Source organism: Rousettus aegyptiacus, unplaced genomic scaffold, assembly GCF_014176215.1.
Source record: "Rousettus aegyptiacus isolate mRouAeg1 unplaced genomic scaffold, mRouAeg1.p scaffold_m13_p_1, whole genome shotgun sequence".
Taxonomy (NCBI): domain Eukaryota; kingdom Metazoa; phylum Chordata; class Mammalia; order Chiroptera; family Pteropodidae; genus Rousettus; species Rousettus aegyptiacus.
The window spans coordinates 34,429,115-34,445,583 of NW_023416284.1; the positions used below are offsets into that span (position 1 = coordinate 34,429,115).

General features: G+C 36.8%; 1 protein-coding gene across 1 annotated transcript; it reads left to right on the top strand.

Moving 5' to 3' along the window:
• Positions 1-12: 12 nt before the first annotated feature.
• PRPF38A (pre-mRNA processing factor 38A) lies at positions 13-14,509 on the top strand. Its single transcript, XM_016120290.2, has 10 exons — positions 13-259; positions 2,180-2,339; positions 3,810-3,931; positions 5,363-5,448; positions 9,177-9,287; positions 11,162-11,274; positions 11,876-11,902; positions 12,007-12,104; positions 12,571-12,619; positions 13,083-14,509. The coding sequence occupies exons 1-10, from the start codon at positions 130-132 to the stop codon at positions 13,123-13,125; spliced, it is 939 nt and encodes a 312-aa protein (XP_015975776.1). The 5' UTR covers positions 13-129; the 3' UTR covers positions 13,126-14,509.
• The last annotated feature ends 1,960 nt before the right edge of the window (positions 14,510-16,469 follow it).

Below are 16,469 nucleotides of genomic sequence, written 5' to 3' on the forward strand. Positions count from 1 at the left end.
GCATTTCCGGTTTCAGAGTAGTCTCCTAAACTCATAAATGACACTTCCTCCATCTGTGTACATTTCTCACTTTTTTTTAACCTGGATGTGACGCACTAAAGGACCGACGGAAATAGAAGGAGTTCTAAAATGGCGAACCGCACAGTGAAGGATGCGCACAGCATCCACGGCACCAACCCTCAATATCTCGTGGAGAAGATCATTCGGACTCGAATCTATGAGTCCAAGTACTGGAAAGAGGAGTGCTTTGGCCTTACGGGTGAGTGGGAGCGCGCTGACCCCCTATCGGCCGCTTTGTGGCCCGGGTCGCCTCAGTAGGCGCCTGTAAGACTGGCCCCCTGGGGGTAAGGCTGGAGGGGAATCTGTCATTGAGAAAAATCTGAACGCCTACTATGTGCCTATACTTGTGTTGCGGTTTGGGCACACAGATAATAGGGCTTAACCTGAAGGGTGTCTCAGTTGGGTTTTTTGAGTCATTCCATGTTTAATGATAACTTGCCAAGTTCCAAACAGTGTTAAGTTCTGAGACCCCGAAGGTATAGGAAGGGCAGCATGCCGGGAACCAAATTCATGATCTTACTGTCCCTAAATCTGCACCATTTGTAGTTTTTCCGCGTTCGGGTCCTAATATCAGTTCTTCAGCGAAGTTTTCCAGGCAGTCTTTTCATCTTTTAGTACTTAGTAATCAATGGTGGTGGTGGCGCTGGTTCTTACCACTGTTAAATACTGTCGTTACTGCTGCTGCCATCACCCCTAGCTGAGTGTCCATGTACGAATCCTATTCTCATTCCATAGTTCTCTCCTTGGATTGATCCCATAAGAGTTACGTCCTGTACATGTCGATGCTTTCAAATTTATCTCTCCAGCCCAGATATTTAACTGAGATCTAAGTACCTAATTCGAAGACATGCCAACTCAATGTGTCCAAAAGTGAACTCAGCACTTTTTTCTTCTAACATTAGGTTACGTTCCCTTGTGGTATATTTTCATTGCATTCTGTCTTCTTTCAACATCACACTTTTGTTATTTTTTCAGTGCTTTGTGCCTTGCCAGACTGTAAACTTTCTAGTAGTAGTAATTGTGTGCCTCTTTATTCCTCTATCTGTATCTCTCGTACTTAGCACACAGCTATAATGTTGAATGAATTATTACAGAATTTATTCTAAAGGAACTTGAAATCTGATATATAAAATGATTTCTCATTAATGGCATCTAACATTTATTATTTGCTATGTGTTAGGTGGGTATTAGCATTTATTTGTATTGTCTCATTTGATTTTCACTATACCATTAAACTTTGTGCCTTTATTAGATTTGAACTGACAGGCCCAAAAGGAGGTAAAATGACTTGCCCTTGGTCACACAGCTAGTATTTGATTTTGACAGCAGCTTTGGAAGGTTATTATCCCCATTCTGTAGATGAGGTTTGCTCAAGGTTGTTCATTGTTATTGTGCATCTAGATTAACACACCTTTGAAATGTCAGAGTATGCTCTTTTGGGTAGTACCTGATCTTAACTATCCTGTATTCCAATTATAGAGATTTCTCTGCCTTGCTTTCTTCCACATCATGTAATCTTCCTTAATCTCTTGTTTAATTCCAAATGTATAAAAAGAACTGCAAAATTCATTCTCCTGAGCATCTGAGATTTTGCTTTCTGGCATATCATCAGTGTGGCTCATATAAATTTATAAAAATTCTCTGCAGGTTTGGACATTCTTAGGTCAACACTTTTAACTCATAATCTGGCAATGTTGGCCCTAACATAATGATGACAAGCATGGACTCTGAAGTTAGACTGCTTAGATTTAAGTCCAGGCCTTCCTATTTTCTGGCAGTGTACTTTGAGCAAGTCGCTTAATCATTCTTAGCCCTCATTTTCCTTAGCTGAAAACAGAGGCAGTGCTAGAACTTACCTCATGGCTTGTTGTGAAGAGTAAATGAGATAAAATGAAATGCTTAGCAAACTACCTGGCATATAGTCATCCATAAGGTATATTAGGTGCTATCATCATCATTTATTATTATGAATCCACTTTTATTCTCTTACATTAACACTGTTGATGAGTATTCGGGAGCCCTACACCTTGAACTAACCTCTCCACTTCCAACTGGGAAAAGCTTAGCCTTAATTAATGTCTGTGATGTCACTCTGTTTGGTTTTTGTTTTTGTTTTTAGCTGAACTTGTAGTCGATAAAGCCATGGAATTAAGGTTTGTGGGTGGCGTCTATGGTGGCAACATAAAACCAACTCCCTTTCTGTGTTTGACCTTGAAGATGCTTCAGATTCAACCGGAGAAGGATATTATTGTTGAGTTTATAAAAAATGAAGACTTCAAGTGAGTGAAATACTAATATAAAAGCTTCAATTTCAATAGTCCAGAATTTGGCTTTGGTTAAGAGGAGTGATAAGAATATATCTAATTTCCACAGAGAGTTCCACTCACTCTTAGATTTTGCTCTTGAACTCTTCAATTTGTATTTTGTCTGTTTTGATTGTATTGATCTTCTGTACTTGATTGATTTCAGTCTTGGTAATTTTCCTCCCCCCAAAATTTGGTAACTTTCTTCCCCCAAAAAGTATTTCACAAAGTCACTGGACACTCAAGAGTGAAGAAAACAACACAGTGTGGTAGGTAAGAGGGAAATTTCTGGTATTAGATATAGGTTCATGCCCACACTCTATTGCTTATTAACTGAGACTTTACAGAAGTTACTTGATTTTCGAAGCTTTACTTTCTTTACCTGTAAAATGACGACAGTAATATCAACTCAGGAATGTGAAGGTTGAAGAAGATAGTGCTATAAATCTCATGACACAGTGTATGTTGCATGTTAAACACCCCCAAAATATGAGCTGCTCTTATTTTAATTACCCATTCTTAAGAAGCTCACAGACAAATATGAGAGACATAATAGTTTATTATGTGCCAACATCTATTCTAAGGGATTTACATATAATAATTTCTTTAACCTTCACAACAACCCTATAAAATTATTGTCCCCATTTATAGGGAAGGAAACTTAGGCACAAAGAGATTAAGTAACTTCCCCAAGGTTAAACAGTTAGTAAGTGGCAAAGCTGGATTCAGCATCCACATTCTCTGTTATCTAAGAGATTTGAGTGGGTGGATGGCTATAAGAGGAAGAGAAAAGGAAGGAATCTTATGAAACATTAATAGCTAGAAAATTGCAAACTTTTATTAGGCACTTAATTTTATGTGTTATATGCTGTGCTTAGCACTTGGCACAAATTTCTTTCTTAATACTCCGAGCCAGCAGTTAGGTACTATCATTTGCATTTTACAAGGATTGAGAAAACAAGCTAGTAAATAATGGAGTCAGAATCTGAAACCAAATGACTTTTTTCCAGAACCAGTTTTCTGCCTATCAACAATTTATACAGTCATGTTTATATGTATTAGTTCTCGTACTATTAGTAAATACAATTTATACTTTCTGTTGTTAAATTCAGTATCTCAGTTGATTCTTACAATAATCCTGTGAGGTAAATAGGTTCTATCGTAGTTTTGCATATGATATAATAGACTCTGAAAGTTGAACATGTCCCATGTTCTATATCCATTAAGTAGTAGAATGGGAACTTGAACTCAGGTCTCCATACTTTAGCTCTTTCTACTGCCCCATGCTGCCTCTAAAATTTCAGATTTCTCATCTCCCAACGAGAAGAAACTTGTTTACTACTATCATGAGAAAAGCATGTTGTAAAACTCAGGAACTTTTTAGGATGAACTTTTAGAACCTTTTAGTTTTTTTTAGGAAATGTTTCACTTTCATTTATTGGTCAGGTATGTCCGCATGTTGGGAGCACTTTACATGAGGCTGACAGGCACTGCAATTGATTGCTACAAGTACTTGGAGCCTCTTTACAACGACTATAGAAAAATCAAGAGCCAGAACCGAAATGGGGGTGAGTATGGTTCCATGTGACTGGATCTTTTTTTATTTTCACCAGTATCATTGTCACAAACATTATGAGTGCCCCTTCATCTCCTTCATGGGGAGTACTCTATTAAGACTACTAGCTTCCTGTTGGTCTTAGCCATCCTGCCCTGTCTGCCCCCCTTTCCAACTGCATTTATGTTAATCCATGCCTTACATCATGTGCTCCATCCCATAAGATCTAGCTACAGAATGACATTCTCCATAAAAGCTTTCCCCAGACTTCCCAAAGTAGTTTTCCATATGTTGCATCTTTATAGTTCTTTCCACTGGCCTATCCTCTAGCACTATACTTCACATTACTGTATATAGACTAAGTGTACTTATTCATACTTATGTGGGAGTCATTGAAAAATAAGTTGTTTATCCAATGGGGGCAATTCCATACCTTTTACAAAGAGACACTTTTAGTGGTAAAGTGGGATTTGGGATAATGCAATCAAAACCTTTTTTAGTGTCAAAGTTTGGTAACATTTGCCTTTCCCCTTTACATATATCATTAAGCAGTTTGAAGGTTAAGAATATGGTATTAGACTTTAAACTTTTGTTAACTTATTAATTCATTCATTGAATAAATACATATTAAGTGCCAGTGTCGTTCCAGGTACTATGCTATGTATTAGAAATAACATGGTGAACAAGATGGACATGGTTATGGTCAATGTGAAATCATTTATGATTATATTATGCTAAACTAAGAGTTTCTCAGTCTAAGAGTTGACAGTTTAGGCCAGATAATTCATTGTTGGGGGGAGCTGTCCTGTGCCTTGTAGGATATTTAACAGCATCCCTGGCCTCCACCCACCAGATGCCAGTGGCACCCCACCATGCCCCAAGTTACTGGGGACAGAACACCCCTGGTTGAGAACTACTGAACTAAAGGAATGTTTACAATTCTGAAATTGCTCCATTAACCATATAAAATACAAGTTCTATATTCAGAAACATAGTGGCTTTACATTAGAAATTACACTTTAATTATATAATCTACTCAAGAATCTCACCCCTATAAAATCCACTACTATTTGTGCTTGCTTTTTTTGTCTCTCCTGCTAATTGGGACAGCCTCCTTTACCCCTTGATCCCCAGTTCCTAAAAGAGACCTGGAACATAGATGATCTCAATAAAGGTGAGTTGACTGAATGAAGGTAGGTGGTGATGACAAGGCTATGAAGGACTATAGTTTGAGCCCAGGTTTAACAGTAGTCCCTTCTTTGTAATTGCCACACTACAATAGCTTTATTAGTAAATGTGCAGAGAAAGGGAAGCTGCAGAGAATTCATACTTTCTATACTAGCTACTTTGTTAGCTAGTTTACATATAGAGTCTTACACTTCTTTTACATTTTGGCTTTCTAAATTTATTTCCAGGTTGCTTGAGCTTATGATTTTTCTTTCAGAGTTTGAACTGATGCACGTAGACGAATTCATTGATGAACTACTGCACAGTGAGAGAGTGTGTGATATCATTCTACCTCGACTACAGGTAAGAAAGGTCACACTTCTTCCCCCTAAAACAAGTAGACACACACACAATAAACCGCTGAAGCTAATGCATTTCAGGAGTCTTAATATGTAATCTTCATATCTATGAAAAAGATAGGAAGTAGGAGTGAGAGGAAAGCAGATAATTTGAAGGGATGGGATAACACAGGAAAACTTTAAAATGGTAGATCAAGTTGATTATAGCTAGGCTAGGGTTTTAAACTTTGTGAGCAGCTTTTTTTTGCAAATTTATCCTCATATAAAAATTCAGGATATAAAACAGATCAAAGGAGGGTGAGGAATGGGAGACTGAGACCTTAACCCTTAAAAATATCACCATAATCATCCTGTTTCCTTTTCCTAGAGTTAAATGATTATCCATGAAGCACCTTTCAGGAATGAGTTTTACAGAGTATGATTTTAAAACTACTGTTGTAAATACAAAAGGAAAACAGATGCAGTAGGTAGTCTAAAGAGAATGTGGAGAGAGATGTGGAGATTTCTAAAGAGAAAGTGGCAAGATGACTCTGAACAGGGAATTAAGAGACCTAAGTTTCTGGATTTAACTAGAGCTAACTAGCTGTGGAACCTGGTTTTACTTTCCCATTCGTAAAATGGGGAAACTATTCGACTACCTCAGTGGTCTTTAAACTGCTCTGTGAACTCTTAAGGTTACTGAAAGGAATGAGACAACCTCATATATACCAACCAGGACAGCTCCTTTTTTCTCTTAAGTTACACGTTGGGCTTGAGGGTGCAATTTCATTTGAACAAAGGCTTTTTTTCTTTAGATGGCTTTATTAAGGCATAGAATAAACTGCATATATTTAAAGTGTACAATTTGGCAAGTTTTGACATGTATACACCCTTGAAACTATCATCATAGTCAAGAATAGTGAACATATCCGTCACCCCAAAAAGTTCTCCTTTTTTGTAATCCCATTCTCCCACTACTCCCCCTCATCTCTAGGTAACCACTGATATGCTATTATAATAGTTTGTTTTTTATTTTGGAATAATACAGTGCATTCTCTCTTTATCTGTCTTTTCTCATTCAGCATAATTATTTTGAAATTCATATTGTTGCATGTATCAAGTTTATTTCTGAATAGTATTCCGTTATATGGATATAACGCAATTTGTTTACCCATTCATCTGTTTATGCAGAATTGTAGGATACAAAATTCAATCTACAAAAATCAATTGTATTTCTCTATACTAGCAATGAACAACTGGAATTTATAATTTTATTAAAAATATTTACAATATCAAAAAATATAAAATAATTAAGAGAATTTTGTCAAAAGGTATGCAAGACCTACACTTAAAACTATAGAACACTGCATTACTGAGAAATTAAAGACAAGTAAATGGAGAGAGATGTTTATGGTATATCTTACACCATGATTAACAATTGTTTAATTGTCACTTCTCCCAAATTAATCTATAGATCCAACTCCAATCAAAATCTTAGTAGACTTTGGTAGAACTTGACAAGCTGGTTCTAAAATTATATGAGTATGCAAAGGACCTATAATATCCAGAACAACTTTGAAAAATAACAAAGTAGAACGACAAACACTCCCTGATTTGTTTCCTCCAGAGATGTCATTGAGAAAGAATAATCATTTCCATAAATGGTGCTAGAATAATTGAATAGCCATATGGAAACAGATCTCCATCTTTAGCTCACATCATATCTAAAAATTAACTTGAAGGTGAAAATAGATTTAATCATAAATGCTAAGACCATGAGATTTCCAAAAACAGTAGAAAACCTTAGTAACCTTGGGTTTGACAAAATTTTCTATAATAGGACATAAAAACATTATTAAAAATAAATTGGCCTTGCTAGATATAAACCAAAAGGGATAAAGATAAAAGGTCACGTAATATATAATTCGTTTTATGTCATATATCCAGACTGGGTAAATCCATAGAGACACCTCCATAGGTGTGGGGTGGTTTAGGGTGTGATGAAGTTTTTAAACTGGTGAGAGGTGATGGTTGTATAGCATTGTGAATACACTAAAGACCTCTGAACTGTACACTTTAAAAAGGTTAATTGTACGTTAAATGAATTTCACCTAAATAAAAAAAAACAGGTCAAAGGAATCTGAAAAACTTCAAAAAGTGGGGACTAGAATGGATTGTAAGTATTTGATAAATGGATGAGATAAATTTGCTCGATGCAGCAAACAAGCTGGTTAAAAGTAGTTGGTAGACGAGTGCTCCCACTTAAATGCAATGGACCAACTCTTCCTTCACAGTGACCCAGTTACAGAAAAATCCTATAAAAATCCAGAAAATGGGCACAGTATATATGTTTCCTCTTCCATGTTGACTGCTATAGTAAACCTGCTTCCAGGGCCCAATTCTCATACTAAGTGTTTGTACATTTATTAGCTGCTCTAATTATTATATCATCATCCTTATTATTATCCTTAGTTGCTATCATTATTTTTAGAAATACTACAAGAAATGGAATTCTTTGAAGTACAGTCAGGTTGTAAATAAGGGTTCCAAAGCCTAGTCAGCTCTAAGCAAGGCTACTGATGTAAATGAGGTGGTCTGCTTGGAGTCTGGAAGAGTAAAACCAATCCTCACTGAGGAGAAATTGAAATCTGACTGATTATCTGTTATATCACCACGAGGTGTGTTCTGGTATGAGCTTCTACATGTACTGGATGAAGTGACCGTTAAGACTACCTTTTGCTCTGATTCTGTTCTTACTAAGCAATCCAAAGCTCGTGTGCCTGACATTGGCAGGAAACTGCTGTGGAATGAATTGTAATATCATCAAATACTATAAATATATTGACTTCAGAAACCTTCAAGTCTGGTGAGCATTAGAGATTCTGGATGCCTATCTGATGCAGTCCTGGATCCCACACCATAGTGATCCTGTGACTGGAGAGCCCTTTTCTGAGGACTGACTTCACTGAGTGGCATCTTTGTCTCATTCCTTTTAACTTTTACAGAATTTTGTTGGGGATGAGTGAGAGTTCAGTAGCATGCAAATGTTACTATTTATTCTTGGGCTATTCAACATTCTTTATGTCCTTGGTAAGAAAATGTTAAGGGATCTTATGACCCAGCCAGTCCATTTGGCAGTTTTGAACTCACCTTTGCCTTTCAGGTCATTAGTCACTTGATAAGTACTGCTAAGCCACCTCTCAGAAGAAAATGGAACCAGATTATTTCCTGTGCCTTGTGAAAAATGAATGGCTTTAGATAGCTCCCTAAATCTTGGATCTACTGGAGAATTGGTGCTACCAAAGCAGGCACTGTTTAGCCCCCAAACTGGGCTGAACTTCAGTGGCTCTCTTGAGGTATTTTCTGATCTGAACCTCTCCTGATGGAACTACCAGCCAGTACTCTCAGCCATGAATTTATGGCTCTTGTTTGAAGCCCACATTTTTTATTTAAGGCTACAACTATACTGATTGATATTCCAGTGACCTTACAGTATAAAGTCACAGAGAATAGAGCAGACAGAAAATGGTGTTCCCTTAAGCTTTGTATTTGTTTACAGAAGAACTTAAAGAGTGTATAGATTATTCCAGATCTTTTCCTTAGGAAAATCTTGAACTGTCTAGAATGTCTTCAAAATGAAATTGCCTTAGCTATTTGTGCCAGTTTTTCTGTTAATCCCAGAAGCCCACTGTTGGGGCTTCAGGACATAAAGGAGCTAAGAAGGCTCCCTAACTCTCATTGTGTTCTTTGTAGAAACGTTATGTGCTGGAGGAAGCTGAGCAACTGGAGCCTCGGGTTAGTGCTTTAGAAGAGGACATGGATGACGTGGAGTCCAGTGAAGAGGAAGAAGAGGAGGATGAGAAGGTCAGGTACCTGGGAGCTTAAGGGTTGGAGAAAGGATAGTTATAGGGGATGATTTATTTTTTGTTTTGCTTTTAATTTTTAACTTTCTTTAACCAAAAAAAAAAAATGTCAATAAGGGCATGTGCTTTAGAGTTAAATAGGCCTTGATTCATTTCTCGGCTCTTCTATATAGAGTGGTATAATTTATGTGAATTACCTAATCTGTTTTCTCCTTTTTAAAGCAAGAATAATATCTTTCTGTTAGGACTATAAAGAGTATTAGATGATATACATAAAGCCCTTAATATAATATTGGGACATTATCATATTGCCTAATAAGCAGTAACTATTAAAATAAGTACTTGAGACAAAAATAATACTGCTTATAATTGAACCCATCCTAAGAACTAAGACTGGATTAAGGGGGGAACGGTGCCTACTATATGGTCATGTTCTTTCACTATTTGCTATAATGTTGAAAACTTGAACCAATCAACCTGTTAGGGAGCAGTCAGGTAAACTATTATATCAACTCAACAGACTATGAGGCAGCCATTAAAACTGTTAGGAAAAGTATATGATAATGTAGAAATACTTACAGTAAGTTAAAAAAAGACTTAAAACTTTTGTGATTAAAACTGAAGTAACAATATATGTATAGAAAGAGGCTAGGGGGAAATACAAGAAATGCTGGCTTGTGGATACTGACACAGTACAAACGGAAGTATAGCTCTGAGCCATCAGGCTCCCATTAGGGTGACTGCAAAAGCAGCACAGTCATTAATGAATTCAAAGCCATGCAAAGCTGAGGTGTTCTTCTGTGGTGAGTAAACCAAAGTAGGGGATTTTTAAATAGAAAATTTCAATTACATACCAAAGAGAATGTGCCTCAATTTACCTATCAACCTAGCCTCAACAGTGATCAGCAGAGCCATTTTGTTTCCTCTATCTCCCTACCCATTTGCCCCCATCAGTGATCTTGAAGCAGATCATAGCTGTCATCTATTTCATCCATATTTCAGAAGGGCTCCCTTTTTAAGTATAACTGATACTATCATCACTCCACTCCCAAATCAATAATTTCTTAATTCTATCAGATATTCAATATTCACATTCCCCCAACTGTCTTGTACTTTTTAATAGTTTCAATTAGTATTCAAATAAGGTCAATAAATTTTAATTGGTTTTTATGTCCCATAAATATTTTATAGTCTTCTCAGTTCTCTTCTCTTGCAATTTTTAAATATGTCAGGTTAAATTTTTCTGTAAATGTCTTCACATTCTGTATATTTTTTATTGTCACTGTTGTATCACTTAAGATGTTCATTTGTCCCTTGTACTACCTTTAAACTTGTTCTTAGATCTAGAAGCTTAATTGGATTTGGGGGTTTTAACCCCTTTGAAGTGGAGCAAACTACTTCATAGGTAGTCATGTCCTTTCCCCAGGATGAACCAAAGTCTTATTGTCTCTCTGCTGCTGCTCCTGTGACTAGATCCATTAAGGGCTGTAAAATGATGATATTATAATTCTTTATTTCCTCGACACTGCTATAAAGAGAAACCTCCCAAATGAACATTTAGTTTTCATAGGTATTTTATAGAAGAAAGGAAGATACATATTTCCTTTTATCAATTTTTAAAATAAGTTGATTGCACAGTATCCTCCTCCCAAGATGAATGCTTTGTTCTTGGTAACATTGTTAATTCATGGATTTAAAAACCTTTGCTGTGTTTTGAACCATTATTGTTCTGAGAGTTATCCCCCTATGTATTCAAGTTACTGTTTTTTAGTCTCTTGAAGGTAGAGTTTGGGACAGAATGGGAAGGAGAGTGTAAGCAGTATTTCTAGATGACTCTGTAATTCTGTGCTCATCACTGACTGATCTCATTTCCAGCTGGAGAGAGTACCATCACCTGACCACCGGCGGCGAAGCTACCGAGATTTAGACAAGCCCCGTCGCTCCCCGACACTGCGCTACAGGAGGAGTAGGAGCCGGTCTCCCAGGAGGTAAAGTCCTAGTCATCTGCCTCTTCCAGGGAGACTTTAAGTGCTATAGTGCAGAAGTTTGGACTTCAGTGAAGGAAAAATGCCAGTAAAATGCCAGTCTATGGAGAATGTTTGCTCACCCAGTGTATCAGCAAAATAACCACCCACAAAACTTCACAATCTATTTAAGTTCACTAGCCTGCAGTCAGTGATATAAGCTGGGCTTAGGCAGTTTTTTGAGGATGTTCACTTACCTGTTTTGCAGTCAACCAGTTTTGGATGGCTTTAGCTAGGTTGACTGGGGCAGCTTCTCTCTTTTCCATGTGCATATCTTTCTAGGCTAGTTTAGGCATGTTCTCATGGCAGTGACAGAATTAAAGAGCAAACAAGCCTGATCAGCAATTATCTTTCCACTGTTTGCTTCTATCACATCTGAAAATATCCCACTGACCAAAGAAAGTCACATGGCTGATCCTAGACTTGGAGTGGGGAGGGTGCTAAAGTTTCATGACAGAGGACATGGATAACAGAGATGGGTGAAGAATTGAGGCAAATTTTGTAATCTGCAACACCCAGTGTATACCTAGTAAGGCTTTCTATTCTCTCTCTTCTTTCCATATAGGCGGAGTCGGTCTCCAAAAAGGAGGAGGTAGGTCTTCAGCGATTTGCAATGAAGGATAGGGATTTGGGGAGGGGGATGCTGTTGTGATTGTGTTGTTGGAGAAATATGAGCCTGACAAGTCATTTTCACAGCCCGTCCCCTCGCCGAGAAAGGCATCGGAGCAAGAGTCCAAGACGGCACCGTAGTAGGTCCCGAGATAGACGGCACAGATCCCGCTCCAAGTCCCCAGGTATAGCATTTGGACCTTTTGCTATTGGTTGTCTTAACAAAGAAATGTAATAGAAGCAGTTAACCTCCTGCAATACCTGAGTTGTTACTGTTTAGAAAAGGAAATGAACTTAGACCAGAAAAATTAAGAGTTCACACCTTGACTCTCATTTATAAGCTTTGCTGATAGGATGATGAGCTTCACTTTTTTCATCTGAAGTTATAGGAAAAAAGACTTAACAGAGTAGTGAAAAATGCCTAATGTGATGTTCACATAATTAGCCATAGCTCCCTGAATGCATATGAAGTGGATTCAGTTCTCCACTCCCCACCCCACAAACACAGCTCAGTTCAGAGAGGTGCTACCAACCAGAGGTGTCTCATAGGCCAAAAAAAAAAATATTAAGCCAATGGAAGTGATTAAGAGAGGTGAAAATGACAGTGGAGAAGAGTAGAATCTCATTCATCCAGTGGCTTTTCTTCCCCAGGTCATCACCGGAGTCACAGACACAGAAGCCACTCAAAGTCTCCTGAAAGGTATGGATTAACCTCTATTTTGACTTAAGAATTTCACTCTCTATTCAGAAATTAAAGTCTCAATCACAACTAAATTAGAATTATGTTTGTGGTGTTTTGTTTTTCCCTGTAGGATTGCTGCTTTGAATAGTGGCAGAGCATAAGCTTCGGTCTCAGGAGACCTGGGCTTGCATCCCAACTTTTACGGAGTGACACTGGACAAGTCACTTTGATAGACTTTCATTAGAAATCTCTATATGCTATATACATGCATAGGTGCACTCTTATCCTCTCAGAGATCATTTTCTCAATGATAAATTTTGGATAGTAATGCATGACTCATTTTGTTGCTCTGAGAAAAACATGACGCACATTTAATGACATTGGTATCTCCATCCCAGTTCTGTGTCAGCATACTCTGATCTTCCTCAAAAGTCCTTGCCCAGCTATTAAATTTAATGATTTGTATGTGTTGCCATTTCAGATCTAAGAAGAGCCACAAGAAGAGCCGGAGAGGGAATGAATAATGGACTCAGTTTGGATTTCGTCCAGATGGCCTCCTTCAGAAAAGAAGGCATCTGTCCATGTGGAAGGATTAAGATCTACTCCCCAGGCAGCTATGAGAATATTTTAGGGGTTTTTTTTCCCCTAAAAGTTTCTCTATTTTTTTTTTTTTAATGAAAGACATGCTGAGTTTTGTATCTTGAGTGTATTGAAATTTATGAGGGTAGAAAGGATTTAAGGAGTTGGAAGGTATATGAATGACAAGGAGAGAGGATGTGGCCGCCTAGTGATACTTTTGTTATTAAATTCGACACACGCATTTCCCATCTTTCTGTGGTTTAGTTTTTGGTTTGCTCCATGATTGAAACTTCTGAGAATGCTAAGATTTATGCTGTTGCTGTTACATTCAAAGATCAAGTTAGTAAAACACACTGGCACTAACTTTTTTTCCCAGCAGTAATAAGTGGTGATAAACATGAAAACTGACTCGTTAATAGCAGCTTTGTAAGAAAGGAATGCAAATATAAGGCTTCTTCTGGATCATTTAATCCAGTTACACTGAACTACAGCATTCTTATAATAGTGTTGTATCTTCTACACAAGCCTTGAATTCCAGGCTAAGGTGCTCAGCCTTTATCCTACAAGCGTTGACATTATCCAAGTCTAGGCAGTAGTGGTAGGGCAACAACACTGAAAAGGTATGATGGGAGAGAAAAGTTATACCACTCAGGGTTTTGACCTGATTTGCTGAACAATATAGTGCCATTCGCAAAGCTAGAAAATACAACAGGAAAAAATCAGGATATGGGGGCACGTAGTGAGGGCTGTGGTAGTGAAAATGGTCAGTTTAAGTTTGAGATAGCTAGGATACAACTAGGTAAAGCCCACACAGTTGGAAATACCGACTGGCTTTGAGCATAGTCATCTAGCCCCAAACTAACAATGTTTAGGTAATTGTGGAAGATGTAGAATTAAATTAGGTTGCCAAAGGCGTGTGTGTATTTGTTAAAAATGAACAACAGAACCACAGGCAACAGCATCTCTGGTGAGAGGATTAAGTACAGTCACCTATTGAAAACTGAAATGAAGCATTTCGAATTAGGAAAGAGTACGTCTAAGGATAAGCAAAATAAGGACTCAAAAGTGTCCATGGCCAATGATAATCAAGAGGGTGTTGAGATCTTTGCTAGAAAAGTTCTATTTATCTGTACTTACCTTTCCTCCTTTAAAAATGGAAGTGATATGAATGACTTCCCATCTCTTGTCCCAGCAAGAATTGTAACCAACTGCCTCATCGGATGGATCCAGCTTCTTGGGAAACCATATCTGGTCATAGGATAAACATTCTATTGCTTGCTATTGAACCGAAGGATTTTTGCAGCAATATTAAAGCATTTTGGAATAATATTTGAGATTTCATATTCTTCAGTGATTCCTGGTAAAACGTTCAGCTAATAAACACTGTCCATACAGGTGTTATGATTTATCATACAACTATATGTGATTGCCTTTAAAAGTTAAATATTAGCACCTCTACTTATATCTGACAGTCCTAGCAATTTTTTTCTTTACCAGTGATCTAGATGAAGACATCTTTTTCCTAAATAACCTATAGACCAATCAAGTTGTCATCTAGTATACTGTTAAACTTTTTAAAGTACACTTAAAAATTTCAAAACCTGCCTTAAAAAACCCTAATGATTTTTAATAGCAGAAATAAACCTCCCCAAACATAAACTATAAACTTAAAGCATACTTATTTAGAGATATGATAAAATTTGGACCAAATTGGGGCAGCATAGCCAAGCAAAAGCAGGAAGTAGACTGTCCCACATTCTCTCAGTACACAGAGGTAACAGTGAGTGGAACACAAATACCTCTCTTGAGAGCATTTTGATAAATTAGAGATTTGCAGAGGAAATGGAACTTAAGGATAAACCTTGCTGAATGGCCATTTCTGTCATCTGCTAGCCTAGTGGATGAGGCCTTAGAACTGTAGTTTTATAACTTTTTGGTCTATGAAGATACATTTTGCAACTTACCTCTATAATATACTGTGCTGAAAAAATTTTCAGGAAAAAATTCTTATTATGCAAAACATTCTGATGTTTACAGTATGTTTTTAATGTTGGATGCAAACCACTAAATTGATTTCACTTTCTCACACTCTGAATTATATTGCCTTAAAAATTTTGCTATAGGGAAAATGACTTACTTCTAAAAAATGAAGGGAGAAATGTGTTCTCGGGGACAAAGTAAAAAATGGATTTGTTGAGACAACCCAACTTAAAAGCTCATTCTCCCTAACCCTCTTCCATTATCTTAAGTAAACTGATGTGAGTTCAAATAAGCATTAATGAGAAAAGAATGATCACAAATACTGGCCACTCCCTCCAAAAAGTTAATAAGTTCTCCACAGACTCAAAAACGACACAGCAAAGTGATCTGTTTTTAAAAATTCAAGTATATAAATCCAAAGGAGATTAAAAGATAAAAGGTGGAAAATAAGTTTGGCAGAGTGTAAAAACTTAAGATTTGAAAAATCGGAGAAATTAAACTTTAATACACAAACTAAAAAAAATAATGCTTTGAGAAAATAGGCTGGAGGAAATCAAAAGTGGAAAATAAAAGCTACAGAGAAAACAAGAAATCATATATATATATAATGGACATTTCTGATGAGAACTGGGTAAATCAAAGTTCTAAAAAATAGAATAATTTTCTGAAATAATAAGCAATCTATCAAGAAATATCCTAATACAGTTAAGATAATCATGGGGATCCAAGCAGAGAAATCAAGTCATGTAAAGAGAAAAAGAATTAAGGTCTCAGATCGTAAAGCAAACTTCACACGGCAGTGAAACAAAAGGCTCCAAAGGGCTGAGTAAAAGTGCCATGAATTTTATACACAACCTAAGTTGTCTTAAAAAAGGAACGGACATTCTCAAGTATGCATGAACTTACAAGCATTCAATCACTTGGGAAAAAAATTGCCCGATAATGTAATTCACCCAACAAGAAATGAATCAAATTAAGGGGTTAGGAAAGAAGCAGTAAAAGTAGTAGTGGTAAATATTTTAAAAACTGATAATGGGAAATGATTATAAGATTCAAATTAAATATATGAACATTGTCAATATATAATATAGCTAGGAAGTAGAGGAACTTCTAAGTGTACTAGTTCATTTAACATAATAGGAATCATACTGTAACTAAAATGTACATAAAGCTAGAAAAATTCTAGCCTCAAACATTTCCTATAATTATCTTTAATTTTCATAGGAAACTTAGAACTAGATTCTCTTATACAAATTACATTTTTAAGTTGAGCATTTCAATTTCACATTTTTTCCTTTTGCTAAATCCA